General features: G+C 49.8%; 4 protein-coding genes and 1 pseudogene across 4 annotated transcripts in view; all 5 read right to left on the reverse strand.

Annotated features, from left to right (window-relative positions):
- Positions 1–1,036: 1,036 nt before the first annotated feature.
- On the reverse strand, positions 1,037–3,317 carry LOC129816221 (uncharacterized; annotated as a pseudogene).
- Positions 3,318–3,339: 22 nt separating this feature from the next.
- On the reverse strand, positions 3,340–4,842 carry LOC129816222 (minor curlin subunit-like). The gene is made up of 2 exons (XM_055870456.1): positions 4,809–4,842; positions 3,340–3,734 (listed from the first exon to the last, which is right to left on the reverse strand). Exons 1-2 carry the CDS (start codon positions 4,840–4,842, stop codon positions 3,340–3,342), a joined length of 429 nt encoding a protein of 142 aa, XP_055726431.1.
- A 2,892-nt stretch (positions 4,843–7,734) lies between these two features.
- Positions 7,735–21,993, reverse strand: part of carf (calcium responsive transcription factor) — a 32,208-nt gene continuing 17,949 nt past the window's right edge. The window contains exons 11-15 of the mRNA XM_055871896.1: positions 21,146–21,299; positions 18,438–18,501; positions 18,225–18,337; positions 17,778–18,120; positions 7,735–8,723 (exon numbers count right to left, since the gene is read on the reverse strand). Of these exons, the coding sequence (XP_055727871.1) occupies positions 8,668–8,723; positions 17,778–18,120; positions 18,225–18,337; positions 18,438–18,501; positions 21,146–21,299 (730 nt within the window). The 3' untranslated portion in view covers positions 7,735–8,667. The remainder of the gene's footprint in view (positions 8,724–17,777; positions 18,121–18,224; positions 18,338–18,437; positions 18,502–21,145; positions 21,300–21,993) is intronic.
- Positions 8,748–12,608, reverse strand: LOC129816920 (fibrinogen alpha-1 chain-like). Its single transcript, XM_055871897.1, has 2 exons — positions 10,650–12,608; positions 8,748–10,541 (listed from the first exon to the last, which is right to left on the reverse strand). The coding sequence occupies exon 1, from the start codon at positions 12,413–12,415 to the stop codon at positions 11,072–11,074; it is 1,344 nt and encodes a 447-aa protein (XP_055727872.1). The 5' UTR covers positions 12,416–12,608; the 3' UTR covers positions 8,748–10,541; positions 10,650–11,071.
- LOC129816921 (repetin-like) lies at positions 14,630–15,824 on the reverse strand. Its single transcript, XM_055871898.1, has 2 exons — positions 15,760–15,824; positions 14,630–15,705 (listed from the first exon to the last, which is right to left on the reverse strand). Exons 1-2 carry the CDS (start codon positions 15,803–15,805, stop codon positions 14,630–14,632), a joined length of 1,122 nt encoding a protein of 373 aa, XP_055727873.1. The 5' UTR covers positions 15,806–15,824.

Raw genomic sequence — 21,993 nt, forward strand, 5'->3', positions numbered from 1 at the left:
TTGTGATACAGTGAATTATAAGTGTAATAATCTGTCTGTAAACAATTGTTGGAAAAATTACTTGTGTCATGCACAAAGTAGATGTCCTAACCGACTTGCCAAAACTATAGTTTGTTAACAAGAAATGTGTGGAGTGGTTGAAAAACAAGTTTTAACGACTCCAACCTAAGTGTATGTAAACTTCCGACTTCAACTGTAGGTAACTCTCAATAAACCCTCTGTGTCCAGGAAAATGATAACACACTGCAGTGATCTGTATCCAGGATAATGACAACACACTGCAGTGATCTGTATCCAGGATAATGATAACACACTGCAGTGATCTGTATCCAGGATAATGATAACACACTGCAGTGATCTGTATCCAGGATAATGATAACACACTGCAGTGATCTGTATCCAGGATAATGACAACACACTGCAGTGATCTGTATCCAGGATAATGATAACACACTGCAGTGATCTGTATCCAGGATAATGATAACACACTGCAGTGATCTGTATCCAGGATAATGATAACACACTGTAGTGATCTGTATCCAGGATAATGATAACACACTGCAGTGATCTGTATCCAGGATAATGATAACACACTGCAGTGATCTGTATCCAGGATAATGATAACACACTGCAGTGATCTGTATCCAGGATAATGACAACACACTGCAGTGATCTGTGTCCAGGATAATGATAACACACTGCAGTGATCTGTGTCCAGGATCTGTGCCATTGTCTAGAAGTCTGGGTCTGAGAAGCTCTTCGCGTCTGGAGACGTGATTTTTGGCAGACAAAGGGCTTCTTGATACAGAGCTTGATGCCTGCAGTAGTCACTGTGAACTTTCCTCCATTCCTGAACCACGGAAGGTTCGCAGAGAGTGAGATACATCTCAGACGTAGCGAGAAACAGGATCCATGTTGAGAGTGAAAATCCTCGACTAAACGATAAAAAAATCCTGAGATTCATGCCACCTTATCTGCGTTGTTATAGTAATGTGCTGGGGCAGACTTTCTGTGCTTGTAAACCTCAAAGACCCACTCAGCAGAGAAGTAGCTGTTGATTGGGGAACCGGAAAGATCCAGACTGTTGATTGGGAAACCGGAAAGATCCAGACTGTTAATTGGGGAACCGGAAAGATCCAGACTGTTGATTGGGGAACCGGAAATATCCAGACTGTTGATTGGGAAACCGGAAAGATCCAGACTGTTGATTGGGAAACCGGAAAGATCCAGACTGTTAATTGGGAAACCGGAAAGATCCAAACTCATCCACCATGATAGAAGAGGAGGATCCAGACTCATCCACCGTGACAGAAGAGGAGGATCCAGACTCGTCCACCATGACAGAAGAGGAGGATCCAGACTCATCCACCGTGACAGAAGAGGAGGATCCAGACTCATCCACCATGACAGAAGAGGAGGATCCAGACTCATCCACCATGACAGAAGAGGAGAATCCAGACTCATCCACCATGACAGAAGAGGAGGATCCAGACTCATCCACCGTGACAGAAGAGGATCCAGACTCATCCACCGTGACAGAAGAGGAGGATCCAGACTCATCCACCATGACAGAAGAGGAGGATCCAGACTCATCCACCATGACAGAAGAGGAGGATCCAGACTCATCCACCGTGACAGAAGAGGAGGATCCAGACTCATCCACCGTGACAGTGGAGGAGGATCCAGACTCATCCACCGTGACAGAAGAGGAGGATCCAGACTCATCCACCGTGACAGTGGAGGAGGATCCAGACTCATCCACCGTGACAGAAGAGGAGGATCCAGACTCATCCACCGTGACAGAAGAGGAGGATCCAGACTCATCCACCGTGACAGAAGAGGAGGATCCAGACTCATCCACCCTGACAGAAGAGGAGGATCCAGACTCATCCACCATGACAGAAGAGGATCTATACTCATCCACCATGACAGAAGAGGATCTATACTCATCCACCATGACAGAAGGAGGATCCAGACTCATCCACCATGACAGAAGAGGAGGATCCAGACTCATCCACCATGACAGAAGAGGAGGATCCAGACTCATCCACCCTGACAGAAGAGGAGGATCCAGACTTATCCACCGTGACAGAAGAGGAGGATCCAGACTCATCCACCGTGACAGAAGAGGAGGATCCAGACTCATCCACCGTGACAGAAGAGGAGGATCCAGACTCATCCACCATGACAGAAGAGGAGAATCCAGACTCATCCACCATGACAGAAGAGGAGGATCCAGACTCATCCACCATGACAGAAGAGGAGGTTCCAGACTCATCCACCGTGACAGAAGAGGAGGATCCAGACTCATCCACCATGACAGAAGAGGAGGATCCAGACTCATCCACCGTGACAGAAGAGGATCCAGACTCATCCACCGTGACAGAAGAGGAGGATCCAGACTCATCCACCGTGACAGAAGAGGAGGATCCAGACTCATCCACCGTGACAGAAGAGGATCTATATTCATCCACCCTGATAGAAGAGGAGGATCCAGACTCATCCACCGTGACAGAAGAGGATCCAGACTCATCCACCGTGACAGAAGAGGAGGATCCAGACTCATCCACCATGACAGAAGAGGATCCAGACTCATCCACCGTGACAGAAGAGGAGGATCCAGACTCATCCACCATGATAGAAGAGGAGGATCCAGACTCATCCACCCTGACAGAAGAGGAGGATCTGTACTCATCCACCATGATAGAAGAGGAGGATCCAGACTCATCCACCCTGACAGAAGAGGAGGATCTATACTCATCCACCATGACAGAAGAGGAGGATCCAGACTCATCCACCGTGACAGAAGAGGAGAATCCAGACTCATCCACCGTGACAGAAGAGGAGGATCCAGCCTCATCCACCGTGACAGAAGAGGAGGATCCAGACTCATCCACCGTGACAGAAGAGGATCTATATTCATCCACCCTGATAGAAGAGGAGGATCCAGACTCATCCACCGTGACAGAAGAGGATCCAGACTCATCCACCGTGACAGAAGAGGAGGATCCAGACTCATCCACCATGACAGAAGAGGAGGATCCAGACTCATCCACCGTGACAGAAGAGGAGGTTCCAAACTCATCCACCGTGACAGAAGAGGATCTATATTCATCCACCCTGATAGAAGAGGAGGATCCAGACTCATCCACCGTGACAGAAGAGGAGGATCCAGACTCATCCACCGTGACAGAAGAGGAGGATCCAGACTCATCCACCATGACAGAAGAGGAGGATCCAGACTCATCCACCGTGACAGAAGAGGATCCAGACTCATCCACCGTGACAGAAGAGGAGGATCCAGACTCATCCACCATGATAGAAGAGGAGGATCCAGACTCATCCACCATGACAGAAGAGGAGGGTTCCAAACTCATCCACCGTGACAGAAGAGGAGGATCCAGACTCATCCACCGTGACAGAAGAGGAGGATCCAGACTCATCCACCGTGACAGAAGAGGAGGATCCAGACTCATCCACCATGACAGAAGAGGAGGATCCAGACTCATCCACCATGACAGAAGAGGAGGATCCAGACTCATCCACCATGACAGAAGAGGAGGATCCAGACTCATCCACCGTGACAGAAGAGGAGAATCCAGACTCATCCACCGTGACAGAAGAGGATCCAGACTCATCCACCATGATAGAAGAGGAGGATCCAGACTCGTCCACCGTGATAGAAGAGGAGGATCCAGACTCATCCACCGTGACAGTGGAGGAGGATCCATACTCTGTGTATGGTTCTCATTACTTATGATTGAGGAGCCTCCACTGCTTAACACCCAGAGGAGAAAGGGGAGGACCATCCTCCTCTATGAATTTCATACAAATTAAAATTGTACAACATTAAACATTTTTTTTTTAGAGAAAACTATACTATATATAATCATGTCGACAAATAACTGATTAAACACACTGTTTTGCAATGAATGTCTACAGTAGCCTCAACAGCACTCTGTAGGGTAGCACCATGGTGTAGCCGGAGGACAGCTAGCTTCCGTCCTCCTCTGGGCACATTGACTTCAATACAAAACCTAGGAGGCTCATGGTTCTCACCCCCTTCCATAGATTTACACAGTAATTCTGTCAACTTCCGGAGGACGTCCTCCAACCTGTCAGAGCTCTTGCAGCATGAAGTGACATGTTGTCCACCCAATCAAAGGATCAGAGAAAGAATCTAGTACTGAAAGCATAAGCTACAGCTAGCTAGCACTGCAGTGAATAAAATGTGGTGAGCAGTTGACTCAGAGAGACAATAATTGAACAGTTTTGAACAAATTATTTCTTCCAAACTGAAAGAGAAGCGAGAGAGAGAGTTTTAGTCATTTTTTCCCCCCAGTTTCACTTAATTAGCTAGCAAATGCAGCTAGCTAGTTTAGCCTACTCAAACACCCTGCTCAAACAGAGGGATGCTATGTTAGCTAGCTGGTTATGACAGAGGGATGCTATGTTAGCTAGCTGGCTATAACAGAGGGATGCTATGTTAGCTAGCTGGCTATAACAGAGGGATGCTATGTTAGCTAGCTGGCTATAACAGAGGGATGCTATGTTAGCTAGCTGGCTGTGACTGAATATCCAACACAACACTGGAACTCTTCCAAGCCAAGGTAAGCTTTTGGTATTACTAATTTATTGCCCCCGGGGCCCGCCGGTGTAACTGCTTACTGACTGTACACTGTAACGTTACTGCATGATTGTAGCGGGTTTACTAACGCGTTAGTTCTATTAGTTATGCTGACTATGACGTTACTTCAGCTAATATGGAGTAGTCTTCGTCCGGGTTACACGTCCTCCACTGACTGCACCTCGTTGGGCACGGCTGGCTTCCTCCACTCGCATTCCACGTTCGTAAGGCCAATATTGTGAACCGCCAAAGTAGGCTGCATGGCTCCACTGATGAGCTCCATGGTGGCATTCACATGTGGCAGAGAGAATCCCCTGCCAACAGGAAGTGGTCACCTATAGAGACCTGCCAACAGGAAGTGGTCACCTATAGAGACCTGCCAACAGGAAGTGGTCACCTATAGAGACCTGCCAACAGGAAGTGGTCACCTATAGAGACCTGCCAACAGAAAGTGGTCACCTATAGAGACCTGTCAACAGGAAGTGGTCACCGATAGAGGCCTGCCAACAGGAAGTGGTCACCTATAGAGACCTGTCAACAGGAAGTGGTCACCGATAGAGGCCTGCCAACAGGAAGTGGTCACCTATAGAGACCTGCCAACAGGAAGGAGGTTAAGAGCTACATGCCTTTCAATGCAAGACTTTGAACCTTTGAAATACATTTGTTGTAAGAAACGTGCTATATAAATAAAGTTTGATTTGATTGATGACATTATAGCTGTAGAATATTTAATAAACTGCAGTGCAGTTTTTAATTGATTACTTGGGGTTTCATCACTTCAATCATACAGTGGGGAGGGATCCTATAAGTCAAAACAGTGTGAATCCATGTACCACTCTGAATAAATAAACACCGTGCCTTTGAGGATGTGTCTCTGATCATAAAACTACAATACAGGCTGGATGTCTAAACCAAGTCAGTTCTGAATGTCAACAGATGTTTAGATTCATTCTCAACAATGACAACATTCTAGAACGGAGTTGTCACTCATCTAAGTCTGGTAACCGTGGTAATCTGGTGCATCATTATATAATAGATTAGGTGTCTCTTTCCTTGTAGAATGTTGAACAGCTGTATAGAACACATTATATTGTTAAGATGCTCAAACTTAACTTAATTGCGATACTCACCGACGATGAACGTTATCCCTCATGCTGGCCCAGACCTAACCGCTAGGTTGTCCCTCACTATAGCTGCACACCTCCACATGGCCAGACTTCTAGTGGTCTCCTCCACATGGCCAGACTTCTAGTGGTCTTCTCCACATGGCCAGACTTCTAGTGGTCTCCTCCACATGGCCAGACTGATAGTGGTCTCCTCCACATGGCCAGACTTCTAGTGGTCTTCTCCACATGGCCAGACTTCTAGTGGTCTTCTCCACATGGCCAGACTGATAGTGGTCTCCTCCACATGGCCAGACTGATAGTGGTCTCCTCCACATGGCCAGACTGATAGTGGTCTCCTCCACATGGCCAGACTTCTAGCGGTCTCCTCCACATGGCCAGACATCTAGTGGTCTCCTCCACATGGCCAGACTGATAGTGGTCTCCTCCACATGGCCAGACTTCTAGTGGTCTTCTCCACATGGCCAGACTTCTAGTGGTCTCCTCCACATGGCCAGACTTCTAGTGGTCTTCTCCACATGGCCAGACTTCTAGCGGTCTCCTCCACATGGCCAGACTTCTAGTGGTCTCCTCCACATGGCCAGACTGATAGTGGTCTCCTCCACATGGCCAGACTTCTAGTGGTCTCCTCCACATGGCCAGACTGATAGTGGTCTCCTCCACATGGCCAGACTGATAGTGGTCTCCTCCACATGGCCAGACTGATAGTGGTCTCCTCCACATGGCCAGACCTCTAGTGGTCTCCTCCACATGGCCAGACTGATAGTGGTCTTCTCCACATGGCCAGACTGATAGTGGTCTTCTCCACATGGCCAGACTGATAGTGGTCTCCTCCACATGGCCAGACTGATAGTGGTCTCCTCCACATGGCCGGACTGATAGTGGTTTTCTCCACATGGCCAGACTGATAGTGGTCTTCTCCACATGGCCAGACTGATAGTGGTCTTCTCCACATGGCCAGACTGATAGTGGTCTCCTCCACATGGCCAGACTGATAGTGGTTTTCTCCACATGGCCAGACTGATAGTGGTCTTCTCCACATGGCCAGACTGATAGTGGTCTTCTCCACATGGCCAGACTGATAGTGGGCTTGTGCTAATGGCTAGAGCAGAATCAGTGGAATATTGTCAAATACATCAAACACATGCTATTGCATCGACTCCATTCCAGACATTATTATGAGCCGTCCTCCCCTCAGCAGCCTCCTTCCTTTAAGGCGAAGTAATACAACATTATTTTTGTTTCTACTGCTCTGCTAACTAGCTAGCTAAAGTGTAGTTAGTGGCTAGCTAAGACAGAGAAAGGAGACGGAAGAGGTTCAACTAATTTCAATACAGCACATGGATTCATCACGGATCACTGATCACGGACGGTAGCTGACCGTATCGGCTAGAGATTAATTAGTAGTCTTGCTGAAGTCGTCTCTTTTGCTAACTAGCTATTCAATTTCGTTGAGGTGAATATACGCCTATCCTACTCGAAATATAATCAAGTGTTTGTTGGGACAAATTGGAGCTGGTGATAAATACTACAAGTTACTTTAATAGTTTTAATAACTAGCGCCATGCTACGGTTGTTGCCAGCATAAAGTAGCGGGGAAGGGCTCTCAGGACAACTGACTGAACCGACTCTATTCGTCATCCTTCTGGGCACCAGGCGCTTACGGATCTCCAGTTTCCACTCGACACCACAGCCACAATGTCAACATGGCCTACATCGTGCAGGAATTCGTTGTTTCTTTCTGGTCTTAACTTGAGTTTAAGGTTAGGCATAAGGTTAGCAGTGTGGTTAAGGTTATCTTTAAAAAATGCATTTGAAGAAGAGAAATTGTAGAAATTTTCGGGGTGTATGACTTTGGCAACTAGTGAGGACCCGGTCACGTTCACGCAAAGGATGCTGGGTAAATCATTTGTAGCTGGTGGGTTCTGTTCATATACCTCAAGTGGTGGATTTTCAGTCTTGTGGAATATACCCAAAATAGTGTTCCATTTTTACCTTTTTATTTATTTTATGGGAATACATTCAAATCTGACTACTGTCCTTCTGATTGAATCTTAATTGTTGTGACAAAGTCCCACTAGAATGAATGGATCTTTATTGGCAAATGAATAGAACAGTCCGTAAACCACTTAAAACAATTGAATTAAGGAATTAATTAATTTAAACAAATAAAATAAACCTTTATTGAATTACATGATCATTTCAGAAGACGATGCAACAGGTTTAGAAATACTATTAAAAATACATTTCCTATGCACTAATATATACACGATATCTTGTTACTACATCCAGGGTTCTCGTAGTTGTCTTTTTTAAAATCTGTAATTATACAATATTCGTTGGATTCCATGATTTTAAAGCGATAGCAAACAAGTTCCTCATGATGATATCAGGAGAAAACACTGGATAAATTGCACTTTCAGTCAATTGTACAATAAACGTGATCAATAAACATGACCGTCCTGAGGTAAAACCAACAGCTCTTACAATAAGTATATGGTGAAGATGGGGTACACCCCTGTGAGGGCTGAAGTACACCCCTGTGAGGGCTGAAATACACCCCTGTGAGGGCTGAAGTACACCCCTGTGAGGGCTGAAGTACACCCCTGTGAGGGCTGAAGTACACCCCTGTGAGGGCTGAAGTACACTCCTGTGAGGGCTGAAGTACACCCCTGTGAGGGCTGAAGTACACCCCTGTGAGGGCTGAAGTACACCCCTGTGAGGGCTGAAGTACACCCCTGTGAGGGCTGAAGTACACACCTGTGAGGGTTGAAGTACACTCCTGTGAGGGTTGAAGTACACTCCCGTGAGGGCTGAAGTACACCCTTGTGAGGAATGAGATACACCCCTGTGAGGGCTGGAGTACACCCCTGGAGTACACCCCTGGAGTACGGTACACCCCTGCAGGGCCTGGTGTCAATCTACAGGGTTGACAGTGTCCTCCTCCTTGGCCTCATCTGGACTGTTCAGAGCTGAGGAATAGAACACAGCAAACAGGAAGAGAAAAACCAGTCAGTATATCTTATTTTAATAGAAGTCTGTGATCTGTAGTGTTCCAGTCACCATGGCTACCTACTCCTGAGACTCTCAGCCTGTGATCTGTAGTGTTCCAGTCACCATGGCTACCTACTCCTGAGACTCTCAGTCTGTGATCTGTAGTGTTCCAGTCACCATGGCTACCTACTCCTGAGACTCTCAGCCTGTGATCTGTAGTGTTCCAGTCACCATGGCTACCTACTCCTGAGACTCTGTCTGTGATCTGTAGTGTTCCAGTCACCATGGCTACCTACTCCTGAGACTCTCAGCCTGTGATCTGTAGTGTTCCAGTCACCATGGCTACCTACTCCTGAGACTCTCAGCCTGTGATCTGTAGTGTTCCAGTCACCATGGCTACCTACTCCTGAGACTCTCAGTCTGTGATCTGTAGTGTTCCAGTCACCATGGCTACCTACTCCTGAGACTCTCAGTCTGTGATCTGTAGTGTTCCAGTTACCATGGCTACCTACTCCTGAGACTCTCAGCCTGTGATCTGTAGTGTTCCAGTCACCATGGCTACCTACTCCTGAGACTCTCAGTCTGTGATCTGTAGTGTTCCAGTCACCATGGCTACCTACTCCTGAGACTCTCAGCCTGTGATCTGTAGTGTTCCAGTCACCATGGCTACCTACTCCTGAGACTCTGTCTGTGATCTGTAGTGTTCCAGTCACCATGGCTACCTACTCCTGAGACTCTCAGTCTGTGATCTGTAGTGTTCCAGTCACCATGGCTACCTACTCCTGAGACTCTCAGCCTGTGATCTGTAGTGTTCCAGTCACCATGGCTACCTACTCCTGAGACTCTCAGTCTGTGATCTGTAGTGTTCCAGTCACCATGGCTACCTACTCCTGAGACTCTCAGCCTGTGATCTGTAGTGTTCCAGTCACCATGGCTACCTACTCCTGAGACTCTGTCTGTGATCTGTAGTGTTCCAGTCACCATGGCTACCTACTCCTGAGACTCTCAGCCTGTGATCTGTAGTGTTCCAGTCACCATGGCTACCTACTCCTGAGACTCTCAGCCTGTGATCTGTAGTGTTCCAGTCACCATGGCTACCTACTCCTGAGACTCTGTCTGTGATCTGTAGTGTTCCAGTCACCATGGCTACCTACTCCTGAGACTCTCAGCCTGTGATCTGTAGTGTTCCAGTCACCATGGCTACCTACTCCTGAGACTCTCAGCCTGTGATCTGTAGTGTTCCAGTCACCATGGCTACCTACTCCTGAGACTCTGTCTGTGATCTGTAGTGTTCCAGTCACCATGGCTACCTACTCCTGAGACTCTCAGCCTGTGATCTGTAGTGTTCCAGTCACCATGGCTACCTACTCCTGAGACTCTCAGCCTGTGATCTGTAGTGTTCCAGTCACAATGGCTACCTACTCCTGAGACTCTCAGTCTGTGATCTGTAGTGTTCCAGTCACCATGGCTACCTACTCCTGAGACTCTCAGTCTGTGATCTGTAGTGTTCCAGTCACCATGACTACCTACTCCTGAGACTCTCAGTCTGTCATCTGTAGTGTTCCAGTCACCATGACTACCTACTCCTGAGACTCTCAGTCTGTGATCTGTAGTGTTCCAGTCACCATGGCTACCTACTCCTGAGACTCTCAGTCTGTGATCTGTAGTGTTCCAGTCACCATGGCTACCTACTCCTGAGACTCTCAGCCTGTGATCTGTAGTGTTCCAGTCACCATGGCTACCTACTCCTGAGACTCTCAGCCTGTGATCTGTAGTGTTCCAGTCACCATGGCTACCTACTCCTGAGACTCTCAGTCTGTGATCTGTAGTGTTCCAGTCACCATGGCTACCTACTCCTGAGACTCTCAGCCTGTAAACTGTAGTGTTCCAGTCACCATGGCTACCTACTCCTGAGACTCTGTCTGTGATCTGTAGTGTTCCAGTCACCATGGCTACCTACTCCTGAGACTCTGTCTGTGATCTGTAGTGTTCCAGTCACCATGGCTACCTACTCCTGAGACTCTCAGCCTGTGATCTGTAGTGTTCCAGTCACCATGGCTACCTACTCCTGAGACTCTCAGTCTGTGATCTGTAGTGTTCCAGTCACCATGGCTACCTACTCCTGAGACTCTGTCTGTCATCTGTAGTGTTCCAGTCACCATGACTACCTACTCCTGAGACTCTCAGTCTGTGATCTGTAGTGTTCCAGTCACCATGGCTACCTACTCCTGAGACTCTCAGTCTGTGATCTGTAGTGTTCCAGTCACCATGGCTACCTACTCCTGAGACTCTCAGCCTGTGATCTGTAGTGTTCCAGTCACCATGGCTACCTACTCCTGAGACTCTGTCTGTGATCTGTAGTGTTCCAGTCACCATGGCTACCTACTCCTGAGACTCTCAGTCTGTGATCTGTAGTGTTCCAGTCACCATGGCTACCTACTCCTGAGACTCTCAGTCTGTGATCTGTAGTGTTCCAGTCACCATGGCTACCTACTCCTGAGACTCTCAGTCTGTGATCTGTAGTGTTCCAGTCACCATGGCTACCTACTCCTGAGACTCTCAGTCTGTGATCTGTAGTGTTCCAGTCACCATGGCTACCTACTCCTGAGACTCTCAGTCTGTGATCTGTAGTGTTCCAGTCACCATGGCTACCTACTCCTGAGACTCTTAGCCTGTGATCTGTAGTGTTCCAGTCACCATGGCTACCTACTCCTGAGACTCTCAGCCTGTGATCTGTAGTGTTCCAGTCACCATGGCTACCTACTCCTGAGACTCTCAGTCTGTGATCTGTAGTGTTCCAGTCACCATGGCTACCTACTCCTGAGACTCTCAGTCTGTGATCTGTAGTGTTCCAGTCACCATGGCTACCTACTCCTGAGACTCTTAGCCTGTGATCTGTAGTGTTCCAGTCACCATGGCTACCTACTCCTGAGACTCTCAGCCTGTGATCTGTAGTGTTCCAGTCACCATGGCTACCTACTCCTGAGACTCTCAGTCTGTGATCTGTAGTGTTCCAGTCACCATGGCTACCTACTCCTGAGACTCTCAGTCTGTGATCTGTAGTGTTCCAGTCACCATGGCTACCTACTCCTGAGACTCTCAGTCTGTGATCTGTAGTGTTCCAGTCACCATGGCTACCTACTCCTGAGACTCTCAGTCTGTGATCTGTAGTGTTCCAGTTACCATGGCTACCTACTCCTGAGACTCTCTGTCTGTGATCTGTAGTGTTCCAGTCACCATGGCTACCTACTCCTGAGACTCTCAGCCTGTGATCTGTAGTGTTCCAGTTACCATGGCTACCTACTCCTGAGACTCTCAGCCTGTGATCTGTAGTGTTCCAGTCACCATGGCTACCTACTCCTGAGACTCTCAGTCTGTGATCTGTAGTGTTCCAGTCACCATGGCTACCTACTCCTGAGACTCTCAGTCTGTGATCTGTAGTGTTCCAGTCACCATGGCTACCTACTCCTGAGACTCTCAGTCTGTGATCTGTAGTGTTCCAGTCACCATGGCTACCTACTCCTGAGACTCTCAGTCTGTGATCTGTAGTGTTCCAGTCACCATGGCTACCTACTCCTGAGACTCTCAGTCTGTGATCTGTAGTGTTCCAGTCACCATGGCTACCTACTCCTGAGACTCTGTCTGTGATCTGTAGTGTTCCAGTCACCATGGCTACCTACTCCTGAGACTCTCAGTCTGTGATCTGTAGTGTTCCAGTCACCATGGCTACCTACTCCTGAGACTCTCAGTCTGTGATCTGTAGTGTTCCAGTCACCATGGCTACCTACTCCTGAGACTCTCAGCCTGTGATCTGTAGTGTTCCAGTCACCATGGCTACCTACTCCTGAGACTCTCAGCCTGTGATCTGTAGTGTTCCAGTCACTATGGCTACCTACTCCTGAGACTCTCAGTCTGTCATCTGTAGTGTTCCAGTCACCATGGCTACCTACTCCTGAGACTCTCAGTCTGTCATCTGTAGTGTTCCAGTCACCATGGCTACCTACTCCTGAGACTCTCAGTCTGTGATCTGTAGTGTTCCAGTCACCATGGCTACCTACTCCTGAGACTCTCAGTCTGTGATCTGTAGTGTTCCAGTCACCATGGCTACCTACTCCTGAGACTCTCAGTCTGTGATCTGTAGTGTTCCAGTTACCATGGCTACCTACTCCTGAGACTCTGTCTGTGATCTGTAGTGTTCCAGTCACCATGGCTACCTACTCCTGAGACTCTCAGTCTGTGATCTGTAGTGTTCCAGTCACCATGGCTACCTACTCCTGAGACTCTCAGCCTGTGATCTGTAGTGTTCCAGTCACCATGACTACCTACTCCTGAGACTCTCAGTCTGTGATCTGTAGTGTTCCAGTCACCATGGCTACCTACTCCTGAGACTCTCAGCCTGTGATCTGTAGTGTTCCAGTCACCATGGCTACCTACTCCTGAGACTCTGTCTGTGATCTGTAGTGTTCCAGTCACCATGGCTACCTACTCCTGAGACTCTCAGTCTGTGATCTGTAGTGTTCCAGTCACCATGGCTACCTACTCCTGAGACTCTCAGTCTGTGATCTGTAGTGTTCCAGTCACCATGGCTACCTACTCCTGAGACTCTCAGTCTGTGATCTGTAGTGTTCCAGTCACCATGGCTACCTACTCCTGAGACTCTCAGTCTGTGATCTGTAGTGTTCCAGTCACCATGGCTACCTACTCCTGAGACTCTTAGCCTGTGATCTGTAGTGTTCCAGTCACCATGGCTACCTACTCCTGAGACTCTCAGCCTGTGATCTGTAGTGTTCCAGTCACCATGGCTACCTACTCCTGAGACTCTCAGTCTGTGATCTGTAGTGTTCCAGTCACCATGGCTACCTACTCCTGAGACTCTCAGTCTGTGATCTGTAGTGTTCCAGTCACCATGGCTACCTACTCCTGAGACTCTCAGTCTGTGATCTGTAGTGTTCCAGTCACCATGGCTACCTACTCCTGAGACTCTCAGTCTGTGATCTGTAGTGTTCCAGTTACCATGGCTACCTACTCCTGAGACTCTCTGTCTGTGATCTGTAGTGTTCCAGTCACCATGGCTACCTACTCCTGAGACTCTCAGCCTGTGATCTGTAGTGTTCCAGTTACCATGGCTACCTACTCCTGAGACTCTCAGCCTGTGATCTGTAGTGTTCCAGTCACCATGGCTACCTACTCCTGAGACTCTCAGTCTGTGATCTGTAGTGTTCCAGTCACCATGGCTACCTACTCCTGAGACTCTCAGTCTGTGATCTGTAGTGTTCCAGTCACCATGGCTACCTACTCCTGAGACTCTCAGTCTGTGATCTGTAGTGTTCCAGTCACCATGGCTACCTACTCCTGAGACTCTCAGTCTGTGATCTGTAGTGTTCCAGTCACCATGGCTACCTACTCCTGAGACTCTCAGTCTGTGATCTGTAGTGTTCCAGTCACCATGGCAACCTACTCCTGAGACTCTCAGCCTGTGATCTGTAGTGTTCCAGTCACCATGGCTACCTACTCCTGAGACTCTGTCTGTGATCTGTAGTGTTCCAGTCACCATGGCTACCTACTCCTGAGACTCTCAGTCTGTGATCTGTAGTGTTCCAGTCACCATGGCTACCTACTCCTGAGACTCTCAGTCTGTGATCTGTAGTGTTCCAGTCACCATGGCTACCTACTCCTGAGACTCTCAGTCTGTGATCTGTAGTGTTCCAGTCACCATGGCTACCTACTCCTGAGACTCTCAGTCTGTGATCTGTAGTGTTCCAGTCACCATGGCTACCTACTCCTGAGACTCTCAGTCTGTGATCTGTAGTGTTCCAGTCACCATGGCTACCTACTCCTGAGACTCTCAGTCTGTGATCTGTAGTGTTCCAGTCACCATGGCTACCTACTCCTGAGACTGTCTGTGATCTGTAGTGTTCCAGTCACCATGGCTACCTACTCCTGAGACTCTCAGCCTGTGATCTGTAGTGTTCCAGTCACCATGGCTACCTACTCCTGAGACTCTCAGTCTGTCATCTGTAGTGTTCCAGTCACCATGGCTACCTACTCCTGAGACTCTCAGTCTGTCATCTGTAGTGTTCCAGTCACCATGGCTACCTACTCCTGAGACTCTCAGTCTGTGATCTGTAGTGTTCCAGTCACCATGGCTACCTACTCCTGAGACTCTCAGTCTGTGATCTGTAGTGTTCCAGTCACCATGGCTACCTACTCCTGAGACTCTCAGTCTGTGATCTGTAGTGTTCCAGTCACCATGGCTACCTACACCTGAGACTCTCAGTCTGTGATCTGTAGTGTTCCAGTCACCATGGCTACCTACTCCTGAGACTCTCAGTCTGTCATCTGTAGTGTTCCAGTCACCATGGCTACCTACTCCTGAGACTCTCAGTCTGTCATCTGTAGTGTTCCAGTCACCATGGCTACCTACTCCTGAGACTCTCAGTCTGTCATCTGTAGTGTTCCAGTCACCATGGCTACCTACTCCTGAGACTCTCAGTCTGTGATCTGTAGTGTTCCAGTCACCATGGCTACCTACTCCTGAGACTCTCAGTCTGTGATCTGTAGTGTTCCAGTCACCATGGCTACCTACTCCTGAGACTCTCAGTCTGTGATCTGTAGTGTTCCAGTCACCATGGCTACCTACACCTGAGACTCTCAGTCTGTGATCTGTAGTGTTCCAGTCACCATGGCTACCTACTCCTGAGACTCTCAGCCTGTGATCTGTAGTGTTCCAGTCACCATGGCTACCTACTCCTGAGACTCTCAGTCTGTGATCTGTAGTGTTCCAGTCACCATGGCTACCTACTCCTGAGACTCTCAGTCTGTGATCTGTAGTGTTCCAGTCACCATGGCTACCTACTCCTGAGACTCTCAGCATGTGATCTGTAGTGTTCCAGTCACCATGGCTACCTACTCCTGAGACTCTCAGCCTGTGATCTGTAGTGTTCCAGTCACCATGGCTACCTACTCCTGAGACTCTCAGTCTGTGATCTGTAGTGTTCCAGTTACCATGGCTACCTACTCCTGAGACTCTGTCTGTGATCTGTAGTGTTCCAGTCACCATGGCTACCTACTCCTGAGACTCTCAGTCTGTGATCTGTAGTGTTCCAGTCACCATGGCTACCTACTCCTGAGACTCTCAGCCTGTGATCTGTAGTGTTCCAGTCACCATGGCTACCTACTCCTGAGACTCTCAGCCTGTGATCTGTAGTGTTCCAGTCACCATGGCTACCTACTCCTGAGACTCTCAGCCTGTGATCTGTAGTGTTCCAGTCACCATGGCTACCTACTCCTGAGACTCTCAGCCTGTGATCTGTAGTGTTCCAGTCACCATGGCTACCTACTCCTGAGACTCTGTCTGTGATCTGTAGTGTTCCAGTCACCATGGCTACCTACTCCTGAAACTCTCAGCCTGTGATCTGTAGTGTTCCAGTCACCATGGCTACCTACTCCTGAGACTCTCAGCCTGTGATCTGTAGTGTTCCAGTTACCATGGCTACCTACTCCTGAGACTCTGTCTGTGATCTGTAGTGTTCCAGTTACCATGGATACCTACTCCTGAGACTCTCAGTCTGTGATCTGTAGTGTTCCAGTCACCATGGCTACCTACTCCTGAGACTCTCAGTCTGTGATCTGTAGTGTTCCAGTCACCATGGCTACCTACTCCTGAGACTCTCAGTCTGTGATCTGTAGTGTTCCAGTTACCATGGCTACCTACTCCTGAGACTCTCAGTCTGTGATCTGTAGTGTTCCAGTCACCATGGCTACCTACTCCTGAGACTCTCAGCCTGTGATCTGTAGTGTTCCAGTCACCATGGCTACCTACTCCTGAGACTCTCAGTCTGTGATCTGTAGTGTTCCAGTTACCATGGCTACCTACTCCTGAGACTCTCAGTCTGTGATCTGTAGTGTTCCAGTCACCATGGCTACCTACTCCTGAGACTCTCAGTCTGTGATCTGTAGTGTTCCAGTCACCATGGCTACCTACTCCTGAGACTCTCAGTCTGTGATCTGTAGTGTTCCAGTCACCATGGCTACCTACTCCTGAGACTCTCAGCCTGTGATCTGTAGTGTTCCAGTCACCATGGCTACCTACTCCTGAGACTCTCAGTCTGTGATCTGTAGTGTTCCAGTCACCATGACTACCTACTCCTGAGACTCTCAGTCTGTGATCTGTAGTGTTCCAGTCACCATGGCTACCTACTCCTGAGACTCTCAGCCTGTGATCTGTAGTGTTCCAGTTACCATGGCTACCTACTCCTGAGACTCTGTCTGTGATCTGTAGTGTTCCAGTTACCATGGATACCTACTCCTGAGACTCTCAGTCTGTGATCTGTAGTGTTCCAGTCACCATGGCTACCTACTCCTGAGACTCTCAGTCTGTGATCTGTAGTGTTCCAGTCACCATGGCTACCTACTCCTGAGACTCTCAGTCTGTGATCTGTAGTGTTCCAGTTACCATGGCTACCTACTCCTGAGACTCTCAGTCTGTGATCTGTAGTGTTCCAGTCACCATGGCTACCTACTCCTGAGACTCTCAGCCTGTGATCTGTAGTGTTCCAGTCACCATGGCTACCTACACCTGAGACTCTCAGCCTGTGATCTGTAGTGTTCCAGTCACCATGGCTACCTACTCCTGAGACTCTCAGTCTGTGATCTGTAGTGTTCCAGTCACCATGACTACCTACTCCTGAGACTCTCAGTCTGTGATCTGTAGTGTTCCAGTTACCATGGCTACCTACTCCTGAGACTCTCAGTCTGTGATCTGTAGTGTTCCAGTCACCATGGCTACCTACTCCTGAGACTCTGTCTGTGATCTGTAGTGTTCCAGTCACCATGGCTACCTACTCCTGACTTTGCCCTGAGACTCTCTGTATCCCAAATGGAAATCCCATTCCCTATATAGTGCGATACTTTCGATCAGGACTGTCATCAATAGTAGTGCACTATATAGGGAATAGGGTGCCATTTGCGATGTAGGAGGCACACCACAGGAAGTCTACAGCAGTAATATCTCAGGTCAACTCCTGTCTCACCAATATTAGCAGGAGCCACTATCTGAAAAGGGATGGTTTGTCCGTCCTCCAACAGTATATGGTGTGTCCCCACGCTCTCGTCCCCTAGAGATGACACGCCGACCACCTGGCCGTCCCCTAACGATGACAACAGGACCACCTGACCCATGCTCAGAACCACTGAGGTGTCCGCTAGGGTCATAGCTTCCCCCAGAGAGGGGCTGGACTGGAGGAACTGTGTGGGGCTGACCAGGAGAGGCTGTGGGGGTGAGGGGCTGGGCAGCCCCAGGAAGTCTGTAGTGACTGTAGATGACTGAGACAGACCTCCGTCAAAAGAACACAGGTCTGGTTGGAGCTGGATACCCTGGAAATGAAACAGATAGTCGGTTTTTGCCGAGGGCCTAAGAGATTGGACTGGAATTCATCAGTGTGTAAGACATATGCAGAACGTCAGACAGTAGTCCTCACCTGTAGCTGGGCAAAGATCTTGGGTTGCAGGGAGGTGAGAGAGCTGAAGAGTTGTACGGCCTCGGGAGACAACGTGTCCGTCCCCTCCAACACTCCTACTCTCTGGAAGGCACCTGGACAGACCAAATAAAGTTGGGGAAACACAGAGCGAGTAACGATAACGATAAGAGCCGGTCTTTGATGGTGACTAGAGGTGACCTGTAATGTTACTACCTTCAGCAGGGGCTGGCGTGAGGGTCAGAGTCACAGTCTCAGTCATTGGGTCCACTTCAGTCCACTGGAGGTGAAACAGCAGACATCAATCAATCAATCAATCAAGTTTATTTTATATAGCCCTTCGTACATCAGCTAATATCTCGAAGTGCTGTACAGAGACCCAGCCTAAAACCCCAAACAGCTAGAATGCAGGTGTAGAAGCAGACATGGAGAAAAACAAGTTTTAGCTGAAAGAGCTGGGAACAAGGTCTCCCTAGTTACCTGTGTTATATCAGTGGTGACCCCCCCCCTCCCAGCCTGCTAGAAGGTCTCCCTAGTTACCTGTGTTATATCAGTGGTGACCCCCCCCTCCCAGCCTGCTAGAAGGTCTCCCTAGTTACCTGTGTTATATCAGTGGTGACCCCCCCCCCTCCCAGCCTGCTAGAAGGTCTCCCTAGATACCTGTGTTATATCAGTGGTGACCCCCCCCCCCCCCCCAGCCTGCTAGAAGGTCTCCCTAGTTACCTGTGTTATATCAGTGGTGACCCCCCCCCCCCCCAGCCTGCTAGAAGGTCTCCCTAGTTACCTGTGTTATATCAGTGGTGATCCCCCCCCCCCCCCCAGCCTGCTGGAAGGTCCCCCTAGTTACCTGTGTTCTATCAGTGGTGATCCCCCCAGCCTGCTGGAAGGTCTCCCTAGTTACCTGTGTTATATCAGTGGTGATCCCCCCCCCCCCCAGCCTGCTAGAAGGTCTCCCTAGTTACCTGTGTTATATCAGTGGTGACCCCCCCCCCCCCCCCCCAGCCTGCTAGAAGGTCTCCCTAGTTACCTGTGTTTTATCAGTGGTGACCCCCCCAGCCTGCTAGAAGGTCTCCCTAGTTACCTGTGTTCTATCAGTGGTGATCCCCCCAGCCTGTTGGAAGGTCTCCCTAGTTACCTGTGTTATATCAGTGGTGACCCCCCCCCCCCCCAGCCTGCTAGAAGGTCTCCCTAGTTACCTGTGTTATATCAGTGGTGACCCCCCCCCCCCCAGCCTGCTAGAAGGTCTCCCTAGTTACCTGTGTTATATCAGTGGTGATCCCCCCAGCCTGCTAGAAGGTCTCCCTAGTTACCTGTGTTATATCAGTGGTGATCCCCCCCCCCCCCAGCCTGCTAGAAGGTCTCCCTAGTTACCTGTGTTATATCAGTGGTGACCCCCCCCCCCCCCCCCCCCAGCCTGCTAGAAGGTCTCCCTAGTTACCTGTGTTATATCAGTGGTGATCCCCCCCCCAGCCTGCTGGAAGGTCTCCCTAGTTACCTGTGTTATATCAGTGGTGATCCCCCCCCCAGCCTGCTGGAAGGTCTCCTTAGTTACCTGTGTAATATCAGTGGTGACCCCCCCAGCCTGCTAGAAGGTCTCCCTAGTTACCTGTGTTATATCAGTGGTGACCCCCCCCCCCCCAGCCTGCTAGAAGGTCTCCCTAGTTACCTGTGTTCTATCAGTGGTGATCCCCCCAGCCTGTTGGAAGGTCTCCCTAGTTACCTGTGTTATATCAGTGGTGACCCCCCCCCCCCCCCAGCCTGCTAGAAGGTCTCCCTAGTTACCTGTGTTATATCAGTGGTGACCCCCCCCCCCCCCCCCCAGCCTGCTAGAAGGTCTCCCTAGTTACCTGTGTTCTATCAGTGGTGATCCCCCCCAGCCTGCTAGAAGGTCTCCCTAGTTACCTGTGTTAGATCAGTGGTGATCCCCCCCAGCCTGCTAGAAGGTCTCCCTAGTTACCTGTGTTAGATCAGTGGTGATCCCCCCCAGCCTGCTAGAAGGTCTCCCTAGTTACCTGTGTTAGATCAGTGGTGACCCCCCCCCCCCCCCCCCAGCCTGCTGGAAGGTCTCCCTAGTTACCTGTGTTAGATCAGTGGTGATCCCCCCAGCCTGTTGGAAGGTCTCCCTAGTTACCTGTGTTATATCAGTGGTGACCCCCCCCCCCCCCCCCAGCCTGCTAGAAGGTCTCCCTAGTTACCTGTGTTAGATCAGTGGTGATCCCCCCAGCCTGTTGGAAGGTCTCCCTAGTTACCTGTGTTATATCAGTGGTGACCCCCCCCCCCCCCCCCCAGCCTGCTAGAAGGTCTCCCTAGTTACCTGTGTTATATCAGTGGTGATCCCCCCCCAGCCTGCTAGAAGGTCTCCCTAGTTACCTGTGTTATATCAGTGGTGACCCCCCCCCCCCCCCCAGCCTGCTAGAAGGTCTCCCTAGTTACCTGTGTTATATCAGTGGTGATCCCCCCCCCCCCCCCCAGCCTGCTAGAAGGTCTCCCTAGTTACCTGTGTTAGATCAGTGGTGACCCCCCCCCCCAGCCTGCTAGAAGGTCTCCCTAGTTACCTGTGTTATATCAGTGATGACCCCCCCCCCCCCCCCAGCCTGCTAGAAGGTCTTCCTAGTTACCTGTGTTATATCAGTGGTGACCCCCCCCCCCCCCCCCAGCCTGCTAGAAGGTCTCCCTAGTTACCTGTGTTATATCAGTGGTGATCCCCCCAGCCTGTTGGAAGGTCTCCCTAGTTACCTGTGTTATATCAGTGGTGACCCCCCCCCCCCCCCCCCAGCCTGCTAGAAGGTCTCCCTAGTTACCTGTGTTATATCAGTGGTGACCCCCCCCCCCCCCCAGCCTGCTAGAAGGTCTCCCTAGTTACCTGTGTTATATCAGTGGTGACCCCCCCCCCCCCCAGCTTGTTGGAAGGTCTCCCTAGTTACCTGTGTTAGATCAGTGGTGACCCCCCCAGCCTGCTGCAAGGTCTTCTGGGCCTCGTGGATGTGGTTCTTTATGTCGTTGACGGTTGGGAAGTAGCAGAGGTTATGTCTCTCTGGGACCTCCTCTGATCTAAACATCTCCCGCTCCACAAACCGCCTGGAAAAAAAGACAGGAAGACAGGTTAACACCAGGGACCATGATACAGGTTAACACCAGGGACAGTGGTAATACAGGGGACCATGATAGAGGTTAACACCAGGGACCATGATACAGGTTAACACCAGGGACAGTGGTAGAGGTTAACACCAGGGACAGTGGTAGAGGTTAACACCAGGGGCAGTGGTAGAGGTTAACACCAGGGGCAGTGGTAGAGGTTAACACCAGGGGCAGTGGTAGAGGTTAACACCAGGGGCAGTGGTAGAGGTTAACACCAGGGACAGTGGTAGAGGTTAACACCAGGGACAGTGGTAGAGGTTAACACCAGGGACAGTGGTAGAGGTTAACACCATGGACAATGGCAGAGGTTAACACCAGGGGCAGTGGTAGAGGTTAACACCAGGGACAGTGGTAGAGGTTAACACCAGGGACAGTGGTAGAGGTTAACACCAGGGGCAGTGGTAGAGGTTAACACCAGGGGCAGTGGTAGAGGTTAACACCAGGGACCATGATACAGGTTAACACCAGGGACAGTGGTAGAGGTTAACACCAGGGACAGTGGTAGAGGTTAACACCAGGGACAGTGGTAGAGGTTAACACCTGGGGCAGTGGTAGAGGTTAACACCAGGGACAGTGGTAGAGGTTAACACCAGGGACAGTGGTAGAGGTTAACACCAGGGACAGTGGTAGAGGT

The sequence above is a fragment of the Salvelinus fontinalis genome, chromosome 19 (assembly GCF_029448725.1).
Source record: "Salvelinus fontinalis isolate EN_2023a chromosome 19, ASM2944872v1, whole genome shotgun sequence".
Classification (NCBI taxonomy): Eukaryota; Metazoa; Chordata; class Actinopteri; order Salmoniformes; family Salmonidae; genus Salvelinus; species Salvelinus fontinalis.